Genomic DNA, 17,895 nt, shown 5'->3' on the forward strand with positions numbered 1-17,895 from the left:
TCAAATGATATCACATTTCTTTGATTTTCCTTGGAGTTTTGTATTGATATTGCATTTGAAGTAGTAGTCACCTCCTCCAGTCTTTACTAGTTGCCTTTAGTTGGGAGGTACTTCTCCTCGATCCTGCTTATATATGGGGTTTTCTCTGACCTTATACAAATGTACTTGCCTCATGCTTCTTTTTTTCTCTCTTATGGAAGAATTTCTAAACTTGTATATATATTTTTATCTTACAATGTAGCAGGCTGGTTGCTGGAAACCTCTTGTATTTCCTTGAATGTGGCACTATGGCTCAAGTTTTTGGTTTCTCGACTTCGGACCCTACTAGGTTTTTCTGCATACACATATGATCTGATGAATCTTGCTCTTGCCACTGTTTTTGGGGAACATAATAAGGAGCTGGCTATTGTGTGGGAAGAGGTGTTGTTTTCACACTTGGGAGTGCCCACAAGTTAGATGGGTGAATCCTCCAGTGAAGATTTCCTAATGGTCCTAGGGAAGACTTCCTGCTAGAGCCATTTTCTTCTTGTAATTGAAAATTTTAATCCATTTATTCTTAACATAATTACTAACATCAAAGCACTTCTGTCATTCTATTTGTTTTCTCTGTTTTAAACATTTCTCTGTTTCTCAAGTTCTCCTTTATAACTTTTATTTGTAGTTGATTTTATTCTAGTGTCCCAAGTACTATGACATATCATAGGCTGTTATGGCCAATCCCTTTGCCTACAAATGCTTTGGGATAAAGCTGCCTGAGAAGCTACCCCTTTCCTAGTTATGCTACAATTTGTATAAAACAAAGAGAAGCTTTTCCTTGGTTTTGAGGGAGTCGTCAGATTTGCTGAAACCTCATACTGTTCTCTATGGCATTAGAAATATGCACTAGGAGTGCTCGTTACCATCTTTATAGTTTCTGCCAATATGGACTGTAAAGGATGAAAAGCAGGGAATTTTAAATGACACAAAGCTCTATTATCGCCAAGCAGATACCTTTTTCTTCCCCAAGGCTTTTCCTAGTGTTGTAAGTTTTTGACTAAGTTGATAGTTATTCAAAAATTGATTCTGAGTGTTTGGCTACCTCATTAGTTGATTTTTGGGAAACATAATCTTAGATTTGTCTACTCTGCCATTTTGGATGATATCTCTCATTATTGATTTTATAATAGTTCTTTATACTATGGGTATTATTTTTTTCTATTGTAGTTATTTCTCTGGTTTGTAGTTTTTGTTTTAATTTTTGTTCATGGAGTGTTCTTTATTATATTTATGTTCTTGGTGTGTCTTCTGGATTTTATGGACTACCCTATAATGTAAAATGGGAAACTCTAGGGGCCTAGTAACTCATCAGAAGATCAAGAAAATATAGTAACATGGTTTTACTTTTCCTTTCTGCAGGCCAGTGTGTCAAATATCAAAACTGGCTACCTTTCCATCATCATGGATCCTGAAATGATGCCCGTTGATCAACAGTGTGATAGGCTTCCTTATGATGACATTAGGTGGGAATTCCCTAGGGACCGGTTACAGTTGGGTAAGCACCAATTTCTGTTTTATCACCCTTCCAATTTTTTCACCATAAAATTACAAAACCACTGAAGAAAAGGCCCAAGAACAAGCAATGAATTAATTTCCATAATGCACTTAGTATATTATGTGCAGTGCTATTCAAACCCATTCATGATGAACCTAAACAAAGTGGGATGTGTTTTAAATATTGTAATATGGAGAAAAGAAGCCATAAAACAGAGGGGCATAATAACATTGCACACATAGCATGAGACTGAGAGGTTTTAGATTCAAAAACTGGGCGAACTTAGTTAATACAAGTCACTTAACTTCTCTGAGCTCCTTTTTAAATCATCTATAAAAGGAGAATTTAATGATAGGTGTCCTACATATATTTGGTTGCTACTGTGAAGACGTAGTGAGGTAACACTTGGAAATGTGTTTTACAAATTTAAAACACCTCATAAATGGAAGGTATTGGTTTACAATGGAGTTTATTTGAAGAAAGTTGACTTGGGAGGCAGAGTCATGTCAATAAAGAAAATATAGTGAATGTTCACAGAAGCATATTTAGTATTCTAGTAACTAATGTGTGTCCTGGGGAGGTAGATGACCAGGTGGCTTGACTTACACCTGAACAACTGGTTTGTGTCTATGGACCACCATAAATCTATCCCAACCCATATGGTTCTTTCTCTCAATGGTTGGCATTGGGTAGCCATTTATTCACTTATTCCACACATAATTATTGGTCGCCTACCATATATTAAGCATTTTTCCAGGTGCCAGGGATATATCAATAAACAAGACAGATTTATGGAGCTTATATTATACTGGGGGGAATTGATAATAAATACTCCGGTATAATGTTATCTAGTGGTAAGTGCTATGAAAGGTATTAAAGCAAGTTAAAGAAATGGGGAGTAACGGCATTGTCACTTCACATGGGGTGGTCTAGAAAAACCTCCCAGAGAATGCTGACTCTGCAGTTACAATGTCCATTGCAAGAAACCAACTTTTAATTTTTCTCTATGGTCTTTCAGTAGCTACTGCTCATTTTTACTTATTGTCCCCTTAGGCAAAATTCTTGGTCATGGCGCCTTTGGTAAAGTGGTAGAGGCCTGTGCCTTTGGCATCGACAGAGCTTCAACTTGCAAAACAGTGGCAGTGAAAATGCTTAAAGGTAATATTTATATTCCTTTGGAGGCCATTGAGGAGCATCTACAAGGATGCTTGGGGTCAAGTAGAAAACTGGACGGTAAAAGATATGAAGTTGAAGTAGTAGAGGGAGGTAAATACAACCAACTTCTACCTTCATTTGACTAATGTTCTCCATGGAAATCTCAGCCATGGACACATGAAGCAATCATCATGAAACATTGTATGTCAGTTTATTTGTTCTTTTGGATTCAGAAACATAAATGCAGAAGTAGAGACTTGAGGTTTTTACATGTTAGTAAGGCCATATGAGTTAGCAATTCCATTTGGCTGCTAAAATTTCTATATAGTCTTCCAATGCATCATAGAATTAGCTGATATAGAATATGCTTTAATAAAATTGCAACTGGATTCTGCACTGATCAGGCTACATAAACCTATAGTTTTGTTTCAGTAGCAAATAGATAAATTTATATGTAGCTAAACATCCCAATACCATCCAGTCCATGCCCCTGACTCCACATAGGACAATACTTAAACCAACTTTGTCCAATTTGCCAATTACTCGGAAAAAGTTTATCAAAAAAAGGGTAGCTATCAAAGAATGTCTTTTCAAAATTAAAAAGTAGAGTATAAATGAACCTGTTAGCACATAAAGCTCAAAATCCAGGGAAGCTAGTTCATGGAAAGATATTATTTATCCATTCAAAATATTGTTTGGAAAGTACAAAAACTAATCATTGTGCTTTGGACATTTCTGTCAGGATTCTTAGCAGTAAACAGGATTTCCTATGCTCCTGCTGCCTCTCTCTGGAGAAACAGTCCTTTTGTGCATTACTGTGTTTATTTTAAGCAGATTGTGCAACTTCCAGTGAGTTTAAGGCTTTGATGTCAGAATTGAAGATCCTTATTCACATTGGTCACCACCTCAATGTGGTTAACTTGCTGGGTGCCTGCACCAAACCTGGAGGTAAGGAGTCTTCCATACCTAGCCAGAAGTTCCCTCTGGGAGTCAGAGCTCTCAGAGGCAAGGTAGGCCATGATTTAGATAGGATTGCATACACTGCATGTGAAGTTCTTCTAATTTAGAGACTCCTTGCAATGCATAGAAACTTTAGAGCCTATATTTTTTGACCCGTGTTCCAGGCAATATCGTACAATATATAGTGGGATCGGATGTATCTCTAAGATTCTTGATGGGCTTGGACAGGCTATCAAGTCTTAGACACATTAGTTGAACAGAAAATTTTGAGGTGCTAAGGAGGTATGCCAATATATTCAAAAAAGGGGATTCCATAGCCCTCCTGAGTTTCCCATTTTAACTTCCACCTTCTTAGCTTAGCACTCACCACTAAAGCCTAAGGAGGGGTTTCATCCAGTTAATTAATAAGCAAGTCTAAAACCCCTGTCCATTTGCAGATTTGAAGGCTTTCCCTCAAATATACCCGAAGCCCTTTATTTTTCCCCCTATTTTACAGTGCTACTGTCCTCTGTTCTTTCATTTAACTTTATTTTAAACATTTTCTGAGCCCCTACTGAGCTTATGTGTGGCACTAATCCAGGGGCTGCAGGGGATTGGTGGGGAGTGGTACTGCTAAAATACATAGATAAATAAAAGATAGCTTCGAGACATATATAATTTGTGATGTGGACAAGCACAAAGAAAAATAGACTATGAAAAACCTGCAGACAGTCTTGAGCCTATCATGGAGTAACATGATGAGTGTTGAGAGATGTATTTTAGCAAGAGAATGGTGCTGAGGGTAGGGCATGAGGGTAGAGAGTAGAGAGAAGGGCTCCATTTAGTAAATGGATAAAATATCTGGCTGGTTGGGTATTCCCTTGCCTGCATCATTGAACTGTAGGCTGCATGTGGTCAGGTGCTCTGTCACACTCATTAAAAAGGAAACACCACAGTAAAGGTACATTGTGGTCTATTGACCTAATTTTCCTTTTCTGTCAAATCTTCCTTCTTCTTACTCATAAATCAACCAAATGTTTCTGGATTAAATCACTAGTTTATCCAGCACAAATAAGTAGTCAACTGGTTCCCAACTAGAGAAATTCTGTATGAGATTTTAGGAGATTCCCTGATCAGCATGTTACCAGGACAAGGTTAACCTAAGAATTGGCTACCTTTCATAATTCATGGAACGATGACTGGGTTGTACTTTTGGCAGGTCCTTTGATGGTTATTGTAGAATTCTGTAAATATGGAAACCTGGCCAACTTTCTGAGAGGAAAGAGAGATTTTATTGCTACCAAGGTAGGTTTCTGAACCCGATACTCATCTGCTTTTTTGAATACTAGCTGAATATTTTCTAATGATAAAGAAAGAGTGAAGAGTAAAAAAGCAGAGGTCAGAAAACTACTGATCAGGGGATATAGGGTATGCATTTATGCATGCAATAGAGACTTGAACTCAATAACCTCTAAAGTCACTTCCAATGCTGAGGTTTCTCTGAAACAAGCAATTCAGCATTCTCTTGGCTTTGACTGAAATTACATCTTTGGTTTGTGTCACCCTCAGTTTATACTATGAGATCCAGAGCAGTTAGCTAGCCTAAAATCCATGGTACTTTTTTAATTTAATAGCTATGAACTTGAACTCTCTGAAATCACCTGAAGCTCTGGGAGAAGGTCCTTCCTCTATCCTAATTGCAGCAAAGGGAAAAGGAATAATGGACTTAAAACAGAGGTGTCTCCATTGAATGGTAGATGCTCCATTTCTAAGCACAGAAATATGGTAATCTGACACACTTTAAGGTACCATATGCCACCAGATATCCTGGCATAAGGAAGGCCCCCTGACTTATGGGGCAAGGAAACACCTTCAATAATCAACTCTTGGATGTTTCCTCTCATCAGAGATAAGTAAATTGGCATCATATCATAAGGAACAGTACCCTAGACTGCTAGTCAACATGTTCAGCTTCCTTCCAAATTGTCTCTTTGAGAAATTGCCTTATACCCCTCTAGGTTTCAGTTTCCCAGTGGAAACATGAAGTAGGATGGGATAGATAATTTTTAAGTCTTTTCCAGCTCTGAGGATCTATTTAAACTCACAGGCCCTATTCAATATGGATAAAAAGATGAAGAGCTCTCATGATTCTGACTGCAAGTCCACTCAACTAGTTAAGCACCGTCTGGAGAGCATGGCTAGCACAGGAAGTTCCACCAGCTCTGGCTTCATTGAGGACAAGAGCTATATTGAATCTGATGAAGAGGAAGAAAGTAATCGCTACCTTCTGGGGGCCACAATAGCTCACCGAGTAGGTATGTGGGGCACTTTTCTAGCCAATACTCATGGCTACCAGAAGTTTGAAGTAGAGGTTGTGTTGAAGGAGTGAAACCACTGTCCAGAAAGTTCCAACTAGTGTTGAGGTAGATGATCCCGAAAATCATGTGCATTTCTCTGTAACTGTTGTTACTCAACTTGAAAGGCTTTTGGTTCTAAGCTCAGCTCTCACTTCTATTAACAATCTGGGGTAGTTTACAATGACACTGTTCTAGAACCTTAGAGTTTCCAAAGCAGTTTCCAATAAATACTTTCCTTGAACTTCATGACTTTCTTGTGAGACTAATAAGGATGTTTATCTCCATTTGACAGAGGAGAACACTGACACTTATAACAGGGATAATAATATAAAATATACTTAACAGATACTGCCTGGTAGTCAAAATATTTAACATATATGTAAGATATTGGCAAGTGAACATTACTATGTAAATATTTTACAGATATTAAAATATTTAACAAGATATGGCACAAATAGTGATCGATCAGAATACATGTTTGATGTAGCCCTGGAACAGAGTCTTGGGGTTACTGGATCATGGTAAAGTCTAGGCAGGGGTGGAATAATTGTAGTTGTGAGGACACTTGGAGAGCTTAACAATAACTGCTTACCAAGCAATATGGAAATATTTCAAGAGGAAGCAACTTTTATAGCTTTACCAGTGTGCACCACCTCAATATTGATCTCGCTTAGCTAATTAAGAGAAAGAATAGAAATTGAACTCAGGTATCCCACTTCTTTTCATTTTACTCCTACAATGGTTTGAACTGATAGGTTCAAGCACTGAACTTCAGTGATACTTGTCCTATTCTGTCTGAGGTTTCTGCCTGACTGTGGCATCCATTGTTGACCCTGATCTTCCCAGTTTGCTATGCCCTTGGCTCTTCTCTGTTCCTCTTATTGTCCTTTTGGTCATGAATCAATTACACGTGATATATGTCTGGATTTAATGCATGTTGAGACATCTCCTGGACTGCGAGTTAGTAGATCTGGGTTTTATTATTGCCTCTATCGCTGATATATCTTAAGCAAGTCACATCTCTTCTCTAGGCTTCAATTTTTCCTATTTGTAAAATGACAATAATAATTTGGACTAGAATCTTTGTAAATATTCTTATCATCCTAATCTTGTGCTATTAAAACATTGGGAATAGCAAAAGGAATTTCTGTGAACTTTGCATCTATTGACAGAAATCGGGGGATGATGTTCTAGTAATGAGTATGGTATATAATGGACGGGACACTGTGATCACAAAAATTCAGACCTGTTGTCACCATAAATCATGAGAATTTTCTAAACATTCCCAAACTTTAGCATCCAATAGACATCTTTCAGATTCTCTCTTATACTCGGAATTGACAAGAAAATCTGGACAAACCATGTATTTGTTTTTGTGGGGTATTTGTGAAATAGGTGGTAACCAGAGAACAGTAAAGGTGTGAGTTATTGAACCCCCAAAGACATCCTTGTAGATTATTTTAATTCACAAGCCCATCATTTAAAAATGCACATAAAGTCTTAGTAGACTTTATGTAGATTATTTTAATTCACAAGCCCATCATTTAAAAATACACATAAAGTCTTAGTCTGTCCAGGTCCTGTTGTCAAAAATCTTTGCCCCTATTCTGCAAGGTTTTATGGAATGCAGGTTTTTCTTCCTCTCTAGATCTTTCTACTGCTTTCCCTACAGACTTGTGAGAAAGCTCCAACCACTGGCTTTTTTTCTCTAACCTTATTTTCTCCTCTTTAGACTTTAATAATCTCTACAAGCACCCCCTCACATTGGAGGACTTGATCTGCTATAGCTTCCAAGTGGCCAAGGGCATGGAATTCCTCGCTTCCAGAAAAGTAAGCATGAATTATTTTTTCTTTTATTTTCACTGGAGAGATAGGGGAGGTGTATTCCCATTATACTGGTTTCCATATCTTTTCTTTTTTTCTGTAGTCCACTCTTACACTTGTCTGTCTCCCTTTTTCTGATTGTTCTTTGAGAAATTCACACATATATTCACTTTACAAAAAGCTATTCATCTGCCTACCTGAAGTTTTAGGGACTTATTTTTCAAACTCTAATCTAAGAGATGGCTGTAATATTTAATGCCAGCAGTGCAGGTTATTATATTGAAATAAAAAAAAAATCAGCCAATATCAGTTGATTACTTATTATGTTCTCTATGCTAAAACAGCTGGAGATATCACCATGAAAAAAAATACAAATTTTCTTTCCTCAAAATTTACTGAAGAAGATAGATACTACATATAACAAAATAAAGTAGATCCTATGATAGAAGTATGAAATAAGTTATTTGTGATGATATGGAAGGAAGCCTAGAAATCCTGTGCTTTTTTTCAGAGGAAGTTATATTTAAACAATATCATGAAGACATGAAAACTAGGAAATTTTTCATAGTTCTAAAGACTAGAACATGATATCCATGGAGGCGGGGTGAATGAAGAAATACAGCTAAACAAAGAGCTTGACATTGATTATAAAAGTCTTTAAAAATCATACAAAGAAATTTGAACTTTGATGGTTTCCAATTGTCACAAAATAAAGTTTTAAGTTGTAACATGCTCAGATTTGTGCTTAAGGAATTAAATTTTGGGGACTAGAGTGGACTATGGACTAGTTCATGGGGCTAGACTAGAGGTAAAAACAACAGTAAAAATAGCATTAAAGTGGTTCAAATGAGGAAAGGAAGAGTCTCTGTGACCCAGAGGAGAATAGATTTATATTCTAAGGTAATATTCCAGTGTTCAAAGGACAAAACATGTTAATGATAGCTAAATTGGAGGAACTATTCCAGTGTAGTTAAGATTCTTCCTATACAACCAAATATTAGAACAGACCAACTCATCAGATAGTAAATTTTAGCTCAAAGACATTATTCTTGGGCTGAGCACTTCTAAGACACTTCCCTGTTCTGGATTTTCATTTCTTTCCCCTTCTAGACTCAATACTTGGCCTTTCTCATGGGTGTGAATCTGTAAATCAGTATCATCCTAGAGCCTAGCCGCCCTCTGAGACCCTTTGTCCCTCTTCTTAGTGCATTCATCGGGACTTGGCTGCTCGGAACATCCTTCTATCTGATAACAACATTGTGAAGATCTGTGACTTCGGTTTGGCCAGAGACATCTACAAAGACCCTGACTATGTATGGAAAGGAGATGTAAGTTCAAGGTTCGCTGGCAAAAATCCCCAGGCCTAGGCTCTTGGGTTCTGTTGGTAATTATGGCTGTTATTCTCATGGCTCTCCCAAATTTTGGTTTTCTAGGCAAAACTCCCGCTTAAGTGGATGGCACCTGAATCCATTTTTGATAAGATATATACTACCCAGAGTGATGTCTGGTCATTTGGAGTCTTGCTGTGGGAAATATTCTCTCTGGGTAAGTGCATCTCTTTATGGCCACCCACTCTCTATTTCCAGTCGGCATTGGCTATAATCCATACTGCCAAGCTTACTCAAGACATAGCATATGCTGTCAGCATTTCTAAATTCTGTGGAGCTCTGAAGAAAGTGCCACAGTTAAGCTTGAAACCAGTCCTCCAGACTCCCAGTCCTACATTCCTGGTATCTGGAAGAAAAACTTTAAACTCGCCAGGAATCCTGGAGCTGATAATTGTATACAAGGCTTTTTTTTAAATAAAGAAAACAATGCTCTGACATATATTAGGACTGCATCTCACATCTGATCCTTCTATTTCTATGACCCTGAATCAAAATCCTCTCTGTGGTGTTAAGAGGTTTTTATTAAAATCATCCAGGAATGCCTTTTTGGGAGCCAAGAGCACATAACTCACATGATAAATATTTTATTAAGTATTTGTGTCACTGAATATGAAAAATTCAAATGTTTATAGATCACTGAGATCTAAAGTGATTGGAAAATGTTTGTCTCATCCACAGAAGCTGCTTTGGCCCTCATCTAGAAAGTCTGGTCTCCTTGTCTAGTCTCTGAGATAAAAGGTGTTTAAGAGGTGGAAAAATAAAATATGTTTGAGCAAAGGGAAAAGACACAATTTAGTTTTTACCCAAGTCACATGTGAGATCAAAAGCTAAAGCAGTAAATTAGGACATTGACAATAATAAATATTGATATATCAGACAACTTAGATTTCAGAACAGACTTATCTGTATCAATTCTTTCCTCAGAAAGGAATGACTGCGCTCAACCTATCTTACACACATATAGCCTTTTCAGGAGAGACTTCTTTTGGAGCAGGGGAGCTAAGCTAGCTGCTAGCATGCCTTTCTCCAGTGTTTCCCAAGATGTAGAAGCACTGACATCCCATTATACAGTGTGCTCAGGAAAGCAAGGTATTTCAAACAAGCAAAACTTTGAGACAGATGAATATTTACACTTCTTTTTTTAACCCTTTTGATGGAAATAATTAAAAGGATATAAATTTTTTTGCCTCAGTAAACTTTCGATCTGACATTGCTCCTACTAACTTCTTTTATCTTACTTTCCTGTTTTTTTTTTCTTCTCTTTGTCTTTCTTTTACCTTTCTCTCAGTTTCCAAATTTACTTCCAGCAGGATTTAAATTTCATAAGCTTTGATACCCATATCCACTGATCACATTGTGTCTTTGAAGAGTGGAAACACATCTTTTGTTTTCTTGGTTACTTTTTTTTTGTAGCTGGAGTTCATAGGCTTTCAGGGCTATTTCCATGAGCAGACATTGTTCCTAAAAGTTGAAGTAACTGAAAACCTAAATACTATATAAATAAAATGCTATCAAATCTATCTTACTATTAAATAATAACACATGGAATAACAGCAGTTTTTCTTCAAGAAGTTTAGCATTTGTAAGAAGTACATAATAATGTAGATAAAAATGCTCTGTAAATTGCAAGTTACTGAACCAATTGAAAAAATTGTTATTATCTCGTTTAATCATTGCAACTTCCCGTGAACTAGAATAGATATTAGTATCCACAATTTGTAAATGAGAAAGCTGAGCCTCAGAAAAGTACTGACGTATCTGAGGTCACACAAAAACTAGCAGGCATAGCTGGGACTCAAATCCAAAATCTAATATTAGATTTAATGTCATTTCCTATAAAGAAGACTTTTCTTGGAGTAAACACTGAAGTCATTGAGAAACTGAGGCAGGTAGGTCGTTGTAGTCCTTGCATCATCTCAAAATTACAAGTCTTACCCAAAATCATCTAGTTTATTTCTCTACCTTTAGGTAGGCCTCTTTTCAATGTGCTTTGTAGTGGAGGTTGCCAGATCTGTGCATGTACTTCTCTAGAAAATGTTTAGGATCTGGCAAACCCAACTATCAGGACCCATGCTCAGGATTTATTAAAATCCTCCAAACCTTTGTTTATGAACCTCACCTCTCATGTCTTGATCAGAAATTCACTGCCAAAAGCTGTATTAAAAAAAGAAAGAAAGAATTGCTCTGGGATTATACGCAGCTGTTGTGCTCCAACTTAAATTCATACAGATATGGTATTCAAGATCCTCATGTGAAAGACAACATATATATGGTACATCTTAGCTTCCTATGAAGATGAAAATTGAGCCCTAGGTATCCAATTACATTTCACTTATTAGGGCAATTTATAAAAATAATTCTGAAGGTATAAGTACCCAATTTCTTGTTCCACTAATTTACAACCCTTTATTGGGCCTTAATCCCCCATTTATAAAATTGAGTCTTTGAAGTGATGTCCAACCAATAATGTTGTATACCTGAAACTAATTAAAAAATGAGTCTTTGAGTTAGAAGGGCTCTGCAGTCCTCTGTAGCCAGAAAAATGTGTGATTATAAGTTTAGGATGTGCTTCTAATTAGCTGTTGGTGCAACAAGGGGTCATACTCCTCTGCAGGCCAGCCAATCAAGGGAGATAGATTAGATATTATGCAAAGTTTCTTCTGAATATGTCATTCTGTGGTACTGTGGAAATGGTTCTTTTGTTTCTGAAATAGATAATATCACCTTTAACTAGATACGACCATCAACACCTGCTTCCCCTTATCAATGTCTTAATGGCTCCAAGTTTGTTCTCTGGCTTCTGATGATGCTTTGTGATGGAAATTTTGAAGAGAACAGCAAATGGTTCTCTGTAGCCTCAAGTAAAGTTCTTTACTGCGATATTTCAGGCTTACTGATGTGGACAAAGGTAAGAGGTTCCAACAATCTGTGCACCTATAGGCAAGCCTGAGAAAGGGCACTGTTTTTGAGAGTAAAACACAGGAAAGCAACTTTTTAACCAGATGCACATATTTTCCCTTATATGTCAAATCCAGTAATGAGTATATATCAAGTGCCTAATATATGCTAGATGCAATTCTATGAGCTGAGGGTATCTATCAGTGATCAAAACTGACAAAAATACCTGCTTTCAAGGAGCTTGCCTTCTACCAGGGAGGACTGATATTAATTAATCAAAAGAATATTGGGGTAAAAGGATAAAGTGCGATGGGGCAATACTATTTTAGATAGAGTGGCAAAGGAGGCTTTTCAAATAAGGTGACTTTTGAGCAGAGATTAGAATAAAGAGAGGTAGCTAGCCAGTTGGTCATCTGGGATGAGAATATTCCAGGCATAAGGAACAGTGAGTCCAAATGCCCTGAGGTTGTAACATATTTGAAGTGTTCAGAAGAACAGTGAGGTGCTGCTGTGGATAGAGAGCACTTGGTAAAGAGGAGGGTGGTAAATAATAAGGATAGAAAAATAGCCTAGAACAATTTAATGTGGCGCTTTATAGGCCATGGTAAGGACTTTAGATGGAGATGAAACAGAGATATATCAGCAAAGAGTTGTACATGGAGGAAGATAATAAATATGACTTCAAGATAGACCTCAGGAGGAAACTGCAGGAAACATAGTAGAATGAGAGATGTCTCCAGATCTCATCCCTTGAAACAACAATAATCTGAACATCTAAAACTCAACAAAAAACATCCAACTGCACAACAGCACGTCTGAGCGTGGGATCTGCGCATAAGAGCTACCACAGGTAAGAACCACAGGTGTCGGGTGGTGCACGGGACAAAAAAAAAGAAGCTGCCTCTCTCAGCCACCAGATCTCCCTGCAGGAGGAGGAGGAGGGAAGAAGTAGTGGTGAGTTTGAGTGGGGATTCCCTGAACAGCCCTGTCTGAGAAAGTAGTGCACTCCCTGTGGCTGGCTGGCAGCAGGGCCCAGTCATCAGGACAGAAATCAGAGAAGCAGCTGCAGAGAAACAATAGTTGATTTTTACCAAGTGCAGTTGCAAAACCGAGGCTGAGCCACAGCCCCCAAAACCCAAACCAGAGGGCCCCTCCCCCCATATCCTCCAAGACAAAACACCATGGAGCCCCAGGGGAGTCTGAGCAAATACAACCAAAACTGTTATAACACTGACAAGGACTGAAACTGAGGGTAGCGAGTGTGATTAAATATTTATCAGAAAGTAAAAAGGCATTTTGAAAGCTTTATATAAAGCAGGGATCCAAGAGGCTTAGATGCCACCTACTGGAAACCGAAAGAAAAGCTTCTTCTTTGCAACAGGCTAAAGAGAAACCTTTATATAATAAATCTATATTCTGGCAAAAAAAAGCAGAATACATTTCCATTAATGCCCAGATAGAGAAATGGTCCAATAAGCACTATGAACAACAAAGATGACAAGGCATCTCAGAAAGAAAGAGAAAATCTCCAGAAAATAAGCTTACAGACATAGAATTATGCAACTTAAATGACAGAGAATTCAGGATAGTACTTCTGAAGAAACTCAGTGAGTTCCGAAATGAGTCATATCAACAATTCTAGGAATTGTAAAAACACCTAAATGAGCAGAGCAAGGAGATTGAAACCCTCAAAGCAAAATAGATCTTTGGGAGATAAAAAAAACATGAGACAAGAGTTGAAAAATGAAATAGCAAGCTTGGGAAATAGAGTCAACCGAATGGAGGAAAGTATCAGTGACATCGAAGACAGAAATCTAAAAATAAATCAGAGGAAGAAGAAAGAATCCAAAGAATGAAAAATAATGAAAGAAATTCAAGAACTAGCTAATACCATCAAGAGAGGAAATGAGAATAATAGGTATTGTCAAAGGCAAGAAAAAGGAGAAGGGACTAGAAAACATTTTCAGACAAATAGTTGACGAGAATTTTCCAAATCTAAGCAATGAGCTGCAGCTTGAAATTCAAGAAGCCAACGGAATACTTAATTATCTCAACCCAAAAAGGCCTTCACCAAGACACATTGTATTAAAATTATCAAAAATCAATGACAAGGACAGAATTCTCAGAGCAGCCAGGGAGAAAGAAATGATAACTTATAAAGATAAACCCATTCCATTATCCTTGGAATTCTCAGCAAAAATCTTACAAACCAGAAAGGAATGGAATCAAATATTTAAGCTATTAAGTGAACGGAACTAAGAGTCTAGAATAATGTATCCAGCCAAGCTATCCTTTAGATATTAAGGAGAATTTAAGACTTCTCCAGATTTACAAAAATTGAGGGAATTCTCCACTACAAGGCCTGCATTATAGGAAATACTGAAAGGGGTCAGTATTTTTTTTTTGTCAAAACGACCAAAAAAAAAAAGAAAGAAAACAAAACATAATCAAGAGTAAAGTTTCTATCAGTCAAATAGAAGCAGAGGAGTACAACCCTTACTAAGAACAGGGCATTATAAGCTTAAAAAATAAGAAGATAATTGTTATAACATGTTAATAATGAACGTTCAGCATACATAGGGACAAACTGAAATAATAATGACTGAAAAGGGGAGATTCAAATATCCAAATTCGCAAAAGGGAATGGAGGTAAGACACGCGCAGAAGAAAATGGATGACTGTATATTATAACTATCCTTTACATATTTGTAATGATAACCGCATTCCAAAGATTCAAAACTGAAGTATATAACATAAAACAAGAAGGACCAGAGGGAAAACCCACAAAAGCCAACCAAATAAAGAAAACAGAAGCACAAGGACAAGACAGCAATGGAAACACTGAGCAACCAGAAGGCAAAAGATAAAATGGCTATTAGAAGACCTCATTATTTCAATAATCACCCTAAATGTCAATGGACTGAACTCACCAATAAAAAGGCACAGAGTTGCAGAATGCATTAAAACAAAACTCCATCATATGCCGCTTCCAGGAGGCAGATCTTAGCACCAAAGACAAATATAGACTCAAAGTAAAAAGGTGTAAAATGATATTTCAAGTAAATGTCATTTAGAGAAAAGTGGGAGGAGTGGTACTAATATCAGATGAAATAGACTTCAAAATAAAAAAGGAAAAGAAAGAGGGACACTTCATAATGATAAAAGGAATCATGCATCAAGAAGACAACACTTATTAATATCTATGCTCCCAATCAGAGACCCCAAAATATGTAAATCAATTACTAACTGAACTCGAGGGAGAAACAAACCAAAACATTATTGTAGTAGGGGACCTAGATACCCCATTGTCAGATATGGACAGATCATCCAAACAGAAAATCAATAAGGAAATAACATCCTCAAAGGACGCATTAGACCAACCGGACATAATTGACCTTTATAGAGCCTTCCATCCCAAAAGAGCTGCTTATACATTCTTCTCTAGTACACATGAAACATTCTCAAGAATTGACCACATACTGAGACACAGAGATAGCCTCAACAAATATACGAGGGTTGAAATCATACCAACCATATTCTCTGATCATAATGCTTTGAAACTAGAGATCAACTGCAAAAACCTTTTTGATTCTATATGAAATTTTGGATTGTTTTGTCTCATTCTCTTAAGTATGACATTAGGATTTTGATGGGAATAGCACTGCTTTTGGTAGTAGGGACATTTTAACAATATTAAGTTTTCCAGTCAATAAATACAGAATGTCTTTCCATTTATGTAGATCTTCATTGATTTCTTTCATCAATAATGTGTAGTCTTCAGCATACAAATCTTTCACCTCCTTGCTTAAAGTTATTTCTAAGTATTTTATTTTCAATACTATTGTAAATGTGAATGTTAATTAATTTTACTTTTGGATAGTTTGTTGTTAGTATATAGAAATGCAGCTAATTTTATTATACTGATTTTGTGTTCTGCAACTTTATTAATTTTGCTTATTAGGTCTAACTAACAGTTTCTGTGTGTGTGTGTGTGGGGGGGGGGAATCTTTAGAGTGTTCGAAGCATAGATCACATCATTTGTAAATAGAAATAATTTTACTTCTTGCTCTTTATTTTTTTAAAAAATGTAAATAATTATTTTATTTCAATTATAGTTGGCATACAATATAATATTAGTTTCATGTGTATACATCATAATGATTAGATGTTTATATAACTTATGAAGGCATCACCCTGATAAAGCTAGTACCTATCTGACACCACATATAGTTATTACAATATTATTGATTATTTCCTTATGCTTTACTTTACATCCTCATGTCAATTTTGTATCTAGCAATTTGTATTTCTTAATCTCATCTCCTCTTTCACTCACCCTAGCCCCATTCTCACCCAGCAACCCTCAATATATTCTCTGTATCTGAGTTTATTTCTGTTCTTTGTTTATTTTATGCCTTAGATTGCATATGTAAATGAAATCAAATGGCATTTGTATTTCTCTGTCTGACTTACTCCTCTCAGCATAATACTCTCTAGGTTCATGCATGTTGCAGATGGCAAGATTTCATTCTTTTTATGGCTGAGTAATATTCCATTGTATATATGTACCTCCTCTTCATCCATTGAAGAACACTTAGTTTGTTTTCATATCTTAGTTATTGTAAATAATACTGCAATAAACATGAGAATGCTGGTATCTCTTTGATATCCTATTTTCATTTCCTTTGAGTATATACCTCAAAGTGAAATTGCTGACTCTATTTTTAATTTTTGAATTACTTTCATACAGTTTTCCACAGTGGTTAAACCAATTGACATTCTCACTGACAGTATACAAGAGTTCCCTTTTTCCACATCCTCATCAACATTTATCTCTTGATGATAGCCACTCTCCTTGATAATATCTATTCCAGCAGTTGGGAAGGGATACTTCATTGTGCTTTTGATTTGCATTTTTCTTATGATTAGTGATACTGAGCATCATTTAATATACTTATTGGCCTGTTGGATGTCTTCTTTGGGAAAATATCTACTTAGTTTTTCTGTGCATTTTTAAATTGGATTGCTTGTTTTGTTGTTATTGTTGTTACTGTGTTGTATGAGTTCTTTATATTTTTTTAGATATTGACACCTTTTTCTATATATGGTTTTCAAAAAAATTTCTCCCATTCTTTATATTGCCTTTTCATTTTGTTGTTTGTTTGTTTGTTTCTCTTGTTGCACTGAAACTTTCGAGTTTGATGTAGTCCCATTTGTTGATTTTTGCTTTTGTTGTTTGTTCTTTTGGTGTCATATTCCAAAAATTGTTGCTAACACTAATGCTGAGAATTATCTTTCCTACATTTTCTTTAGGGATCTTTATGATATCAGGTCTTATGCTTAAGTCTGTGTGTATGTACGTATGTATGTATGTATGTATGTATGTATGTATTTTTAATGGTGACATTGGTTAACAAAATCCAATAAATTTCAGCTGTACACTTTAACAATCAGACATACACACACATATACATATTTACACTGTGTGTTCACCTCCTATAGTTAAGATTTCTTTCTGTCACCACATATTTGACTCCCTTTATCCCACCTACTTTCCCCCTCCCTCACCCCTTACTGATAATCACTAGTCTACAGTCCATGTCCATGAGTCTCTGTTTGTTTTTCCTGACCATGTTTAAGTTGTTTAAGTCTTTGATCCATTTTGAGTTGATTTTTCTGAGTGGTGTAGTATGCAGTTTAAACCTCAGTGTTCTGCATGTGTTTATCCAGTTTTCCCAACACCATTTATTGAAGAGAATATCCATGTCCATTGAATAATCTTGACTTACTTGTTGAATATTAG

General features: G+C 36.5%; 1 protein-coding gene across 1 annotated transcript in view; it reads left to right on the forward strand.

The window, feature by feature from the left end:
• The window catches only part of LOC107498919 (vascular endothelial growth factor receptor kdr-like), a 303,930-nt gene that overhangs the window by 196,685 nt on the left and 89,350 nt on the right, over positions 1 to 17,895 (forward strand). The window contains exons 17-24 of the mRNA XM_016122603.2: positions 1,396 to 1,531; positions 2,585 to 2,689; positions 3,521 to 3,634; positions 4,845 to 4,930; positions 5,733 to 5,940; positions 7,715 to 7,812; positions 9,012 to 9,134; positions 9,240 to 9,351. Coding sequence (XP_015978089.2) covers positions 1,396 to 1,531; positions 2,585 to 2,689; positions 3,521 to 3,634; positions 4,845 to 4,930; positions 5,733 to 5,940; positions 7,715 to 7,812; positions 9,012 to 9,134; positions 9,240 to 9,351 — 982 coding nt within the window. The remainder of the gene's footprint in view (positions 1 to 1,395; positions 1,532 to 2,584; positions 2,690 to 3,520; positions 3,635 to 4,844; positions 4,931 to 5,732; positions 5,941 to 7,714; positions 7,813 to 9,011; positions 9,135 to 9,239; positions 9,352 to 17,895) is intronic.

Source organism: Rousettus aegyptiacus, unplaced genomic scaffold (assembly GCF_014176215.1).
Source record: "Rousettus aegyptiacus isolate mRouAeg1 unplaced genomic scaffold, mRouAeg1.p scaffold_m13_p_9, whole genome shotgun sequence".
Taxonomy (NCBI): Eukaryota; Metazoa; Chordata; class Mammalia; order Chiroptera; family Pteropodidae; genus Rousettus; species Rousettus aegyptiacus.